Genomic DNA, 15,283 nt, shown 5'->3' with positions numbered 1-15,283 from the left:
GAAGGAAATTGTACCCTTATCTTACACCATTCACAGAAATTAACATGACATGGATTAAAGATTTACACATAAGACCTAAAACTGTAAAAGGTTTAGAAGAAAACATAAGCAAAAATCTCCTTCAAATTGGTCTTGGCAACAAGTTTTGGTTTTCACACCAAAAGCACTGGCAACAAAAGCAAAAATTAACAAGTGGTGTAACTACTGGAGCAACCCACGTGTTCACTGATAGATGAACAGATAATGAGTATGTGACATGTGTATGTACAATGGGATATTATTCAGCATATAAAAGAACGAATCTTGCCATTTGCAACAACATGGGTGGACCTAAAGGGTATAATGCTATATAAAGTCAGTCAGACAGAGACAAATATCATATGATTTCTCCCATATGTGGGATTAAAATAAAACACAACAAAACAAATGAATAAGCAAAGAAAAAAAAGAGACAAAAAGAAGTCCTAAATACAGAGAACGAACTCATAGTTGCCAGAAGGGAAGTTTATTATTTATTTTATTAAAAATAAAAAACTCATAGAACTGAAATATAAGTAGAAAGGAGGCAGGATATAAGTTCAACAAACAAATCAATTGTATTTCTATATATTAGAAATACACTAGAACAATTGAAAACTGAAATTGAAAACACAATTCTATTTACAATTCTTTCTTTAAAAAGTTAAAACATTTATGTATATGTATCAGTTTGCTGGGGATTCCATAACGAAGTACTAGGTGGTTTAAACATCAATATTTTTTTCTCATAATTTTAAAGGCTGAACATCCCAGATCAAGATGCTGGCAGGGCTGGTTTCTAAGTCCTTTCTCCTTATGTTTTCATATGGTCTGTTCTCAGTACATATCTTGCCTCAATCTCTTCCTAAAAGAGCACCAATCATATTGACCTGATTTTCATTAATTACTCCTTTAAAGGCCTCTTCAAATACAGTCACATTATGAGGTACTGGGGGTGGGATTTCAATCTATCAATTTGGGGAGGATATAAACCAGCCCACAAATGGTAAAAATGAAACAAAACATGTAAGGAACTATATGCTAAAACTTAGAATATTTTGAAGAAATAAATCAAAGAAATCCTAAAGAAAGTGAGAAACACTGCATATTCATAGCTTTAAAAAATAAAACAAAGTGAAGATTTCTATTCTCCCCAAATTGAACTATAGGTTTAATGCATTACCCAACAAAACAGCACTATGTTTTTAAAAACGGTTTTGAAATTTCAGTGGAAAGGCACTGAAATTAGAATAGTGAAAATAATTTTAAAAAGTAAGAATCAATTTCTGAAATTTTAAGCCTTACCACATATTTAGAGTAATCAAAACAATGAATATTGAAAGAAGACAAATAGATTGATGAAACAAATAAAGTCCAGAGATAGACCCAGATAAGTATGCTCAAGTGAATTTTGAGAACGGTGCAAAATTTCAAGCAAGAGAGTATCTCTTCAATAAATTATGTTAGAACATTTGGAAACCCTTAGTAAAAAAAAATTCCTAAAAACTTAATAACTTATATCTCACTCAGCACATTATTATTAATAAAAATAGGTCATTTCTAAGTGTAAATGGTAAACCTATAATAATTTTAGAAAACGAGTGAAACAGTCTCATGATACTATGGTTATTGAGCAAGTTTTCTTTGGGGAAATCTGAATAAAGGGTACATAAAGACTGTTCTACTGAACTTCTCATGAGTCTTATTTTTTTGCAAGAGAATAAGCCTAAATAACAAATAACACACAGAAATCATAGCATTGTAAGATCAAGCAGTGAAATTATTGAACACTATCAGAAGAAGTAAATCCAACTGTCAACCACTATGAAGTGTCTCAGTATCTGAGGGGAATTTAAGAAAACTTTCAGGTGAAAGCAATGCCAGTTTTTGATTAGTAACAAATTATTAGTAGCAATTAATTTTCATACCTAGATTTTAGTGAAAGCATAATTTGCTAGAACATAAAAAGAACCATTCCATTTAAACTTTTAATTATTATGCTATAACCAGGAAGAATGAAGAAATAAATTAATGAAGAAATAAATTCCTACACAAATTAACCAAGGCTTGAAAATCAACACTTAAGAACTTGAAAGCAGCAAAAAATAAATGACAGATTACACAAAAACAAACAATTCCATTATTGGTTGAATTTCCATAAATAACAAGGAGGGCAGAGTGTGAAATACATTTTAAGTACAGAAGGAAAAAGATTATCATCCCCAAATTATAAATCTAGCAAAAATAACACCAAAATTAGATTGAATAAAGATATTTTTACATAAAAAAACTAAAGAATTCATTGCAAGTGGACATGAACTACAAAAATTGTTGGAGAAAGAGATTGAGGTTGAAACTAAATGATTCTAGATGAAAACTTAAATCCTCAGAAAATTGAAGTATTGGAAATGATAAATATATGGGTAAATACAAGAGATTTTAGGTGGCTTAGTTTTGTTAAGAGTGCTATAACAATTATTAACTATTCAAGGGAAAATGAATAATATTATCTTGCAGATTTGTATGTATCTTAAAGCAATGTTTCTACCTATGAAATAAAGTAACATAATTTAACTCTCTGTGAAAAGTTAAGTCAATTCCTAAAGACTAGGGGGATAAAAGAACCTGAAAAGAGCAGAAAAAAAAATCCTTGAAAAATCACACAGAACTGGGAATGATTCATGCTCACACCAGTCAGAATAAAAACATTCATAATTTATGAGGTTTTGGACAGAGTACATAGAATCAGAAGTCTACTGCCTCAGTTGTTCGGCAAGCTTTACTCTAGATGAAACGAGTCCTGTTTGTACTTGAGAACATTTAAAATAACAGCGTGAAAGAAGCAAATTCTATGCGAGTACTTTAATTCTGTCTGAGAAAAGGGACAATAATACACACAGACAAACACACATACTATTTATTTATTTTTTTATGTTTATTTATTTTTGAGAGAGAGGGAGAGAAAGAGAGTGAATAGGGGAGGGGCAGAGAGAGAGGGAGACACAGAATCCAAAGCAGGCTCCAGGCTCTGAGCTGTCAGCACAGAGCCCGACGCCAGGCTCCAACTCACGAACCATGAGATCATGACCTGAGCCGAAGTCGGACGCTCAGCCGACTGAATCACCCAGGCACCCCAACAAACATACGTATTAATATGCAGCAACTGACAGTGCATAATTGAAAACAAGCAACCAAACAAAATTTAAAAAGCAGAGGATGCTAGTGAAATGGCCAAGTAGATAGTCCCAAGAACCCATCCCTCCGCGAAAACACTAATAATTTGAGGAAAATTTGTCAGAATAGATTTTTTCAGAACTCTAAAAAACAAAGTCTTACAAGCAACCAAGTGAATTCAGAATTAATGAAAAAGGCAACTTGAAAATTTATAGCTAGTATTTTAAAATGCTACCAGACTATGGGGGTATTTTCTTACATATTTTTTAAATGTATTAAAATTTTTAAGTCAACTCAAAAAATGATAGGAAAGCATTGTGGCATATTTACTTCCCCTACTCTTGCCCCAGTCTACAGTATGAATTTATTTCTGGGGTCTCCATTCTGTTCTATTTGTCTAGATGTTTGTTTTGTACCAGTATCATACTATTTTGATTACTGTATATTTATAGTATATTTTAAAGTCAGAAAGTGTCATGTCTCCAGATAAGTTCTTCTTGCTTGAGATTTCTTTGCCCAGGATTTCTTGTGGTTCCATATAATATTTAGGATTTTCTTTCTATTTCTGTAAATAATGACATTGAAGTTTTGATAGGGAATGCACTGAAACTGTAGATCACTTGCGTGTAATATAGACATTTAAAAATATTAATTCTTCCAATTAGTGAAGATGGGATGTCTTTCCACTTATCTGTATCATCTCATTCCTCTCATCAATGTTTTATAATTTTCATTGTGCAAATCTTTGACCAATTTGGTTAAGTTTATTCCTAAGTATTTTATTCTTTTTGTTACTATTGTGAATGGAAATGTTTTATTGATTTCCTTTTTCAGATAGTCCATTGTGTATAAAAACATGACTAATTTTTGTAATGTTTATTTTGTTTCTGCAACTTTACTGAATTTATTATTTCTGAGTCCTTTGTTGTTGTTCAGGGGTTTCTACATATATGATCACGTCATCTTCAAACAAGAGATAATTTTACATCTTCTTTTCCAGTTTTGATTTTTCTTTCTCCTTTCTTCCTTCCTTCTTTCCACCTTTCTTCCCTTCCTCCCTTCCTCTCTCTTTCTCTCTTTTTCTTCTCTATCTTCTTTTTCTTCTCCTTCTTCTTCTTTTGTGTAATTGCTCTGGCTAGGACTTCCAGTATTATGTTAAATAGAAGTTGTGAGAGTGGGTATTCTTGCCTTGTACCAGATCTGAGATGGAAAGCTTTCAGTTTTCCCTGGTTGATTATGATGAGCTCTAGGCTATTGCCATATGATCTTCATTCTGTTGAAGCAATTTCCTTTTAAAACTGGTTTGTTGAGAGTTTTTATCATGAATGGATGTTGAACTTTCTCAAATGTTTTTCTGTTTCCACTAAGATGATTGTGTGTTTTTTCCTCTTTCATTTTGTTCATGTATTGTATCATATTGACTGCTTTCCATGTTTGGCCATGATCATATACTGCTTAGTACTCTGTGTTGTGATTGCTTTCCACGTTCAACATATGTTTCGTCTCAGGGGTAAATTCCACTTGGTCATAATGTATAATCCTTTTAATGCAATAAATTATATTGAATTTTTTTTGCTAATATTTTAAGCTTTTGCATCTATGTGCATCAGGGATATTGGCCTGTGGTTTTGTTTTCTTGTGGTATCTCTTTTTCTGGCTTTTATATGAGGCTGATGCTGGTTTGTTAAAATATATTTGGAAGTGTTCTCCCTTCAATTATTTTGAAGAGTTTCAGAAGGATTGGTGTTAATTATTCTTTGAATTTTTGGTAGAAATCTCCAGTAAAACCATCTGTTCCTTGGCTTTTTTTTTTGGTTGGGAGGCTTTGATTACTAATTGAATCTCTATTTGGTATTGCTTTGATCAAGTTTTCTATTTTTCTTGATTATTTTGGTAGGTTGTATTTTTCCAAGAATGTATCCATTTTTTCCAGGTTATCTAATTTGTTAACATATAATTATTCTTAATAGTCCTTTTTTACCTCTGTAATTTATCCATTGTAATGTCTCCACTTTCATTTCTGACTTCATTTATTTAAATCTTCCCTCTACTTTTTTCTTAATTATTTTAGGTAAGAGCTTATCAATTTTATTTTTCTTGTCACAAATCCCAAATCCTAGCTTTGTCATTTTTCCCATTATTTTTCTATTCTCTATTTGATTTATTTTTCACTACACAAACTCTCCAAAAAAAATCCAGAAATAGAGAAAACATAGCTCATTTTATGAACTCATCATTACCTTGATAGAAAATCCATAAATAGCCATTACTAGAAAAGATAACTACAGTTTGATATACCCAATCACCATAAATGCAAAATTTCTTTCTTTCTTTATATATATATATTTAATGTTTTTTTTAAATTTATTTTTGAGACAGAGAGAGACAGAGCATGAGCAGGGGAGGGGCAGAGAGAGAGGGAGACACAGAATCCGAAGCAGGCTCCAGGCTCTAAACTGTCAGCAAAGCCCAACGCGGGGCTCGAACTCACAGACTGTGAGATCATGACCTGAGCCGAAGTCAGACACTTAACTGACTGAGCCACCCAGGTGCCCCTAAATGCAAAATTTCCTAACAAAGTTTCACCAACTTGAATCCAACAATATACGAAAAAGACAATACATCAAGACCAAGTGGGATTTATTCTGGGAACACAAAGCTAGTTCACCAATTGAAAATTCATCAATAATATAGTCACCATATCAACAGACTAAAGAATTAAAAAATGTATGAGTTTTCAATAAATACAGAGAAAGACATTTGACAAAATCCAATATTCATGTTCGGTGAAACAAAGAAACACAAAAAAATATCTGCTTAGTAGGAATCAAAGGGAGCTTCCTTATAAAGAGTCTCTCTATAAATCCTATAGCTAACATCCTATAAAATCATGAAAGACTGAATGCATTCCCTGTAAGATTAAAAACAAGGCAAGGGTTTAGACTCTCACAACTTCTATTCAATATTGTACTAGGGATTCTAATTGATGGAATAAATTGAGAAAAAATAAAAGGCATACAGATTAGAATGGAATAAAAAAAAATTGTCTCTATTCTCAGATGACCTATCTATATATCTGTCTATCTATCTATCTATCTATCTATCATCTATCTATCATCTATGTAATCTACCTAAACATCTATCTATGTAGAGAATTCCAAAGCCTATCAAACAACTCATATAACTGGATTTCCTAGCTTGCAGAGGATAGTGAACACAAAAAGCATAGCTAAGACATGGGTTAGTTTGATTAACTAGATAAATGTATTCAAATATCACCATGTGTAAAACAACATGAATTCCTTTCTTTTCAACTTTGCCAATTTCACTACAAATAGACCATCTTTGCTCACGTTTCAGTCAATTGATAAAACTATTAAAGCCATTCTCAAATGTTTGAGCTGTCGCACTAAATTAAAAAACTCAGATATTTTTACCTAGATTTATTTATTTATTTATTTATTATGAAATAAATATTATTCTATTTTTGTTTACTAAAATCCTTAGTATCTACCCCTCACCTGTTGCCCAGGAAAATGTCAACATAAATTAGCAAGATCTTATATGTTGTCTTGCTTTATGAGCTATCATCTTCTGGAAAGCCTTTACAACTTTTATTAACCTATGAGGATAAAGGCTGATGAGATTAAAATAAGGCAGGGTAAACTATGGTCCACAAACCCAATCTAGCCTATGACCAGTACAGCCTTCAAATAAGAATGGTTTTAGGGGAGCCTGGGTGGCTCAGTTGGTTAAACGTCTGACTTCAACTTAAGTCATAATCTCACGTTCGTGGGTTTGAGCCCCATGTCAGGCTCTGCTGACAGCTCAGAGCCTGGAGCCTGCTTTGGATTCTGTGTCTCCCTCTCTCTCTGCCCCTTCCCTGCTCACACTCTGTCTCTGTCTCTCAAAAATGAATAAACAAAAATTTTTTTTTAATAAATAATGGTTTTATATTTTTAAATAATTAAAAAAATAAAAAATAATACTTTGTGACAAATTAAAATTATATGAGATTAAATTTCAGTATTCATAAATAAAGTATTATTGGAACACCACCATGCTCATAAATTTATATACTTTCTATATTGGCTTTTGCATTACAGTGGCAGAGTTAATGAGCTGTAATGTAGATTACGTGGTCTACAAAGTCTGAAACATTTAGTACTTGTTCCTTTTTACATAAAATATGCTAATCCTTAAGATAGAGCTTAGAGTGAACAGGTGTCATTATAAGGCATCCAATTCAAATGAAATTATTACAGGATCTTTACACAGAGAAGTAAGAAGTTTCACCTCACCACAGACGTGGACCAGCTACTTCAGTTGACCAAAACACTCTTAGAAGAATTTGTCATTTTAAATTTTGATCGGGTTCCTGTTCTGAGGAATTCTGAGGTTCGGGATATCTGGGTGGCTCAGTTGGTTAAGCATCCAGCTCTTGAGTTTGGCTCAGGTCAGGTTTGTGGGATCAAGCCCTTCATGGGGCTCTGTGCTGACAATGCAGAGCCTGCTGGACGTTCTTTTTCCCCCCTCTCTCTGCCTCTTTTGTGTGCTTGCACATGCTCTCTCACTCTCTCAGAATAAATAAACTTAAAAAATATATTTAAAAAATTTTTTTTAAATAAAATGATCAGGTTCATCTTGGGTTCATCCATTGTTACAATCCCAAGTCTAAGGTCTCCTTCCAATTAATGTGCTAATTATAAAATAACAGATTTGGTCCCCGCTTGTCTTTATTCTAATTATTTTCTTATGTTTATTTGTTTTTGAGAGACACACAGAGAGACAGACAGACAGACAGAGTGCAAGCAGGGGAGGGGCAGAGAGAGAGGACACACAGAATCCAAAGCAGGCTCCAAGCTCCGAGCTGTCAGCACAGAGCCTGATGCAGGGCGTGAACTTACAAACCGTGAGATCATGACTTGAGCTGAAGTCGGCTCAGCTTACTGAAGATGCTTGCCTGACTGAGCCACCCAGGTACCCACCCCCACTTGTCTGTAATTCTGCAACATGAACAATTAATTGGGTAAATGATTCTCAGTTATACTTGCCTAGTGGTTACCAAAAAAGGAGACGATTTTAAAGCCACTATAGGATCCAAGAAGAAAGAATTTTATAAAAGCAACTGGGGAAAAAAAGCAGCTGGTTAACATATAACAGATAAATTATTGATAAACCAACAGAGGATGATGAGGCAATTCTGAGATTAGAAAAGCAAAATGTTGCTACCAACACCAGAACAGGATGTATAAATGAAGATCCATTCTTAGAATCCATAAACATGTGCTACTCAATAGGAGCCACATGACAGAAGGACGAGGAGTTTCAGAACAGAAAGCAATAGTTCTGAGACATTTCTCCAAGCAGGGTCAGTATGTAGACATACTAAGACATTTCCCTGCCTCCATCTAATCATCCACACTTGCTGAATATACCCAAAAGCATGAAGGCAAAGAAGCCCAGGGAATATATATATGTAGTACCCTATGAGATAGATCAGAGCAGAGGATTATCATGAGATGGATCTGAGAACACTTAGATGAGTGACTGATCCAAAGTATAAATATCAAAAAATATTAGGGAATGTAGAAGTAAAAGAACAAACTTAAATAAGATAAAATAAATTATATAATGAGTCAAAATGCTCTAATATATAATTAACAAAGTTCCATAGAGAAAAGGGGAAAAAATGATCAAATAAAATATAGTAAAATTTCTCAAATCAGAAGTAAATTAGTATCCAGATTGAAAGGACTTTAATATAACCAGCATATTGGATGATGAAAGACAACATACAAGTATTTTAAAAAGTCTTAAATGTTTCCATACATAAAATAAGCAAGACACACAAATGAATGAGAATAAAAATAGCATTAAATTTCTAAATAAATTGTAAAAGACAAGGAAAAAATCCTTTAAAATTCCAAGGTACAATTATTTTAAAGGGAAAATTAACCATAGGGTGTCTGGGTGGCTCAGTCAGGTAAGCATCAGACTGATTTTGGTTCAAGTCATGATCTCAGGGTCATAGGCTCAAGCCCCACATCAGGCTCCATGCTGAATATGGAAACTGTTTGGGGTTCTCTCTCTCCCTCTCTCTCTGCCCCTCCCCCACTCATTCTCTCTTTCTCAAAATAAAAAAAACATATATATATATATACACACATATATATATATATGAAAGTAAAATTAACCAATCTTTGAAATAATTAAATGTATTTTCAATCATGTCACTCTCAAACACATCTATTTTTTAGTAAATTATAAGAGCATATATTCTACTAAAATGAGTAAGCAAGTCATGAAAAAAGAATACACGTTCCAAAGGAGAAATGGTAGAAAATTTGTAAACAACCCCTATGCAAGAAGTTTAATAGAGATTGGGGGAAAAAAAGAAACATCCCCAGAGCTCCAAAGAGGACTTTTTGAAACATGTAAAAAAAGTAGAGGCAATTTTTAATTTTATTAAAGAATTTGGGCAAAGGCAATATTATGCAGTTACAAATTTGGGAAGAAACAAAAGCTAAGCAATGAAGGCAATTTAATTTTATTTCATTATTTGGCTCATCTGAGAATAAAACAAAATTCTAATAAGCTATATTATTATAGAGGAAGAATGGAAGAGGTGGCAAGTCAGTATTATGAGCTATTAGGATCCTAAATTCTGACTTCACTGATAGTAAGTCAATGGATGTCTAAATTTGAAGACTCAAGAAATTTCAAGGGCATTTTATTTAAAAATATAGAGTAAAAATGAATAAATTATTCTTACACATATAAGCATGAGTAAATTCCACAGACATAATTTTGAACAAATAATTGGCAGATACAAGAATATACTGTGTATTATTTCATTTACATAAAGCTCAAAAAGAGGCCAACTTAACCAATGGTGATAAGTGTCAAAAAGTGTTTTTCTTTGATATGGATAGTAAGTGGAAGGAGGTATATGATTCATAGGGGTCTTATGAAGTGGTGAAATACACTATTTCTTGATCTCCATGATATTTATGGCTATGTATTAACCTGGTCAATATTAATTGTGCTAGATATTTATGATTTTTGCAATGTTCTTTATATGTAATATACTCCAATAAAACTTTTATTTACAAGGAGATGAATATAAAAGTATAAGTCAGGAGGAAAAATTAAAAAAAAATGCAGGCGTAGTTTATGTAAGGGACTGATTTCGTTTTTTCAGTATTAGTCCTGTAAAATCACTTGTTTTTTTAAATTTTTTAAAAACACTTTTATTGTTTATTTATTTTTGAGAGAAAGAGAGCACAAGTGGGAGGAAGGGCAGAGAGAGAGGGAGACACAGAATCTGAAGCAGGCTCCAGGCTCTAAGCTGTCAGCACAGAGCCTGATGCGGGGCTTGAACTTGGGTATGGTGAGATCATAACCTGAGCTGAAGTCGATCGCCCAACTGACTGAGCCACCCAGGTGCCCCAAAAATCATTTGTATTTGTAACACGTGAATGTGTATTACTTATTAAGATACAAATTTAAAAAGAAAAGTGGAGCTATAATGAATCAACATGTATATGTCTTTTAAAAAGCTGTTCAAAATAGTTCTGAAATGATTCATAAAATAAGAACAATGCAGAACAACATGTAGTAAATGGACCCATACTTTTGTAACAATAGCATAATAACACATAAAATGGCAAGGACAAATTCATGATTTTTGCTATTTCTTGAATTTAAAGTAGACATACAGGAGGATTTAACTTTGCTTACTGTTTTACATCCTTAGAAATTCTGATATAACTGTCGTAATAGTCATTATTCCTATTCGGTGAATGAGTATTTTAATGTATGTTCATATTATGTTCTAAGATTAAAATATTTTTGTCCAAACAAAATAATAAATACACATAGAGAGAAAAATGCCTTATTGTACACTACTTTTATTATACACTATTTAGCTATATTAAATAATACAAAATGCAATATACAGATTAGAAAAAAATAGTAAAGAAGGATAAAGATTACATACCATAGCAATATCTGCATTATGGCTTTTATTGCATATTGTGCCAGAAAATGTTGCTCCCAAATATGTAGGATGTTTCCTGTAACTACATCATTATAGTATAAACTTTTTATTACCATAGTTATCCAGAGCAATTTACTACTTTATTTATTAAGCTAAATCTTCCATAAAATTTACAATGATTTTCAAATATACAAATTTTTGACATGGATAATATCTAAAATATTATACAAAATGCTCATTGAAAATTATGATTCACTTTAGTAGCAATTTTCTCTCATCACCTCTTAGACTTGAAATAATTTCACTATCATGAATTCTCCTCAGTTTCCCTTATTCTGCATGCATTCTTTTGGTCACTTAAAGTCAAAAAAGTTTTTTTATATTTTTATTTTTTTTAAGTTTATTTATTTTCAGAGAAAGAGAGCATGTGCACGCATGGAGGAGAAGCAGAAAGGGGGAGAGAGAGAATCCCAAGTAAGCCCCATGCTGTCATTGCAAAGCCTGACATGGGTCTGGATCACGGCCTGAGTCAAAATCAAAGTCAGAGGTCTAACCAACTGAGCCACCCAGGCACCCCAAACAAAAAGGATTTTTAATCTGTGGAATAAGAAGTTTTGTCTGTCCTAAATGTAAGCATTTTCTTAAATTAAATATTATCAAAAAAATTCTTTTTAGTCAAGCAGTAGACATGAAATGTATTAACATATTATAGATAATATTAACTGAATAGTGACAATTTTAACATTAATAAGCTAAGGTTTACATGTACTCTTTAGTAAACATATATAGTAGTAAAGTATGTAGTATAACATATGTACATAACATAAGTAATGTATTCTGTAGTTATGAAAGTCAAGTCTTTTTATATAAATTATATTCCAAAATATATTGTGATATATGTGATATATGTTACTTATGTTGTTTTTATTTTTATCATCTTTTCAACTATACTATAACATCTATGGCAATAGCTATATATGAAAATGTTTAACATTTTCAGAGGCCTACAGAAAGTTGAAGAACACAGTAAATGCACTAATTATCAAATTAATTATATTATTTATGCATATCTCTTTTTTAATGTAGAACATTGTGCTTACATAAGTAAGAATGCTATGTCATGGGGCCGTAGGATAAGATAGTCCCGTTTCCATACAAAAAATCTTTGTAATAAATCATCAGCATCCCCGTTGGTAGAAATTTTGTTTTTATCTGACCACAATTCCAAGGAGGACAGCATTACAGTCAATTTGAACTGAGTAAACATCTAAAATAAGATTTATGGCATACTTGTTAAAATAACATTAATTATTAAATCAAAATGATATAACATAAGGAATATATTCAGTTTATTATTTAGATTATTGAACATTTTTAAGTCATTGATTTGTCATGGTAAAATAGAAACCGGTTTCAATGATTTTTCATAAAACTATAAATGTAAAAAACTTAAAACTTACAGTGTTGACAAGGCCAGTAATCTGGATAATTTTCTGTGTTACAGCCATCATTTCTGATCCCATATAATCATACTGAAAAACAATTTTTAAATTATTCTTTTAAAATGTGAGTGATAATAATTTCTCTTTTGATGGTGAATATATCTTGCTCATAACAGGCAGGTAAATCATAGGATTTGTCAAACAATATAACACATACTACTATAATGATGATGACATCATAAAAGAAGCAACAATAAAAAATCATAGGCTTTTAAAATAGATTCTCATTTGTTAATATTTTAAAGAAACTCTCAAGCAGAAACAATTGAAATCATCAAGAGGTCCCAAAATAACTTCAGAGATTCCTCCTTAGTTTAATGGGATTTCTTCAGCTAGACACAGAGGGAAACACAAAATCTCCCATCACATGGTTGGTTAAAAATATCAAATCAATAAACAAAATAAAAGGCTCAAATATATCTATAGAACAAAAAAACAAAAATGACAATTATAAAAATTAAACATTATGTGGAATAAAGGATTCAAAAACTTTGATAATGAATACAATGAAATTATGTAAAGGAAAGGAGAAAAGAAACAAACTGTCCTGTGAAATGGTAAATTCTTGAGAGGACATAAACTTGTATTTATTTGAGAACTTAATTAATGTGTTCTTTGCAGTCATGTTTTGGAAAATGCTTAGTACCTCTGCAAAAGTTGTTAATTGTACAAATTGAAAAAATGGACTCCTACCAAATCTTAGAACTCTGCATAACTTGTTTACTCAAAATTTTGGTAGTTATTGAAGTGGATGTGCTTGTTATAAGCATTAATATAGAAATAATGTAAAATTAATTATATATTTCCATTTCATGAATTAGAAGTTAAACATATTCTGGTAAAAAAAAATTTCCTTATAATAGAAAAAACACAGCATTAGAGAAGTATTATACATATGAAATGTATTCCTATACAACACACAAATAAAAAAATCCTTATTTATGACAATATGAGAATACTCAAGATCATCAGAGTAGAGGTATAATTTCATATACTAAATGTCATGACACTTTGGAAGATAGAGCTAGCCCCAAAGGTTTATTTCACAAGGTAAAAATTCTCAATATATAAGGAAGGCATATCAATGCTTAATTAGTAGGAAATAATACACATCATCAAAATATGGAAAACAAAATGGACACAATTAAAACAAGAATTTAAAAAACCCGCAATAATAGTTCAAGATATTAACCCAACTCTCTCAGTAACTGATAGGAAAAAAGGGCAAAAACTTAGTAAACTTAGAAGGTCTGAGCAATACAGTTAAAATGTTTGACTCATTAATATACAGACATAACTCCATTCAAAAAGGGCAGAATAGGGGCGCCTGGGTGGCTCAGTCGGTTAAGCGTCTGACTTCAGCTCAGGTCATGATCTCTCAGTCAGCTCAGATCATGACCTCACAGTTTGTGGGTTAGAGCCCCGCGTCGGGCTCTGTGCTGACAGCTCAGAGCCTGGAGCCTGCTTCAGATTCTGTGTCTCCCTCTCTCTCTGCCCCTCCCATGCTCATGCTCTGACTCTCTCTGTCTCTCAATAATAAATAAAAGTTAAAAAAAAAAGGTAGAATATAATAAATCTTTTTAAAATGCATGTGGACCATTTACAAAACTGACCATATACTGGGCCATAAAAGAAGTCACAACACATTTCCAAGGTTTCACATCATTCAGATCATGCTTTTTTACCACTATGGAATAAAACTGATATGAGCAACTAAAATACAACTTGAAAATCCCCAAATATTTTGAATTGAACCAATACAATTTAAATTCCCAGGGGTCACACTCACACACACACACACACACACACACACACACACACAAATGACTTAGACATAATTTAGAAAAACTGAAATGTTCAAAGAAGTCAGACGTATCAAAATTTGTGTTGCTAGTAACAAACATAAACCCTTGTATTAGATAGTAACTCTTTGACAAGAGATAGACTGTTAAGCATAAATACATTAGAAAATAAAAAATGCATAAAATCAATTATCTTATCCAAACCAAAGAAACTGAAAGGGAGGAAATAACAGACAGAAGATAAGAAAATAATGTTAGGGAATAAACATAAGTAATCACGGAATATATTTAGCTGTTCCATGAGGTGGTATCTCATTGTGGTTTTGCTTTGTATTTCCCTGATGATGAGTGATATTGAGCATCTTTTCATGTGTCTGTTAGCCATCTGGATGTCTTCTTTGGAAAAGTTTCTATTCATGTCTTCTGCTCATTTCTTCACTGGATTATTTGACTTTGGGGTGTTCAGTTTGATAAGTTATTTATATATTTTGGATACTAACCCTTTATCAGATATGTTATTTGCAAGTATCTTCTCCAATCCCATAGATTGACTTTTGTTGATTGTTTCTTCCACTGTGCAGAAGCTTTTTATCTTGCTGAAGTCCCAGTAGTTCATGTTCTTTGTTTCTCTTGCCTCTAGAGACATATCTAGTAAGAAGTTGCTATGGCCAATGTCAAAGGGGTAGGTCTCTGTATGCTCCTCTAAGATTTTGATAGTTTCCTGTCTCACATTTAGGTTTGTCATCCATTTTGAATTTATTTCTGTGTATGGTGTAAGAAAGCAG

At 32.2% G+C, this 15,283-nt stretch overlaps 1 protein-coding gene across 1 annotated transcript in view; it reads right to left on the bottom strand.

The window, feature by feature from the left end:
* Positions 1-15,283, bottom strand: part of ADAM18 (ADAM metallopeptidase domain 18) — a 141,537-nt gene that overhangs the window by 93,490 nt on the left and 32,764 nt on the right. The window contains exons 8-10 of the mRNA XM_019440715.2: positions 12,655-12,726; positions 12,295-12,461; positions 11,195-11,276 (exon numbers count right to left, since the gene is read on the bottom strand). Of these exons, the coding sequence (XP_019296260.2) occupies positions 11,195-11,276; positions 12,295-12,461; positions 12,655-12,726 (321 nt within the window). The remainder of the gene's footprint in view (positions 1-11,194; positions 11,277-12,294; positions 12,462-12,654; positions 12,727-15,283) is intronic.

This window comes from Panthera pardus, unplaced genomic scaffold, assembly GCF_024362965.1.
Source record: "Panthera pardus isolate Hobbes unplaced genomic scaffold, ASM2436296v1 HiC_scaffold_13, whole genome shotgun sequence".
NCBI lineage: Eukaryota > Metazoa > Chordata > Mammalia > Carnivora > Felidae > Panthera > Panthera pardus.
Note: the sequence above shows the minus strand (reverse complement) of the source record. Positions and strands in the feature narration are given on the sequence as shown.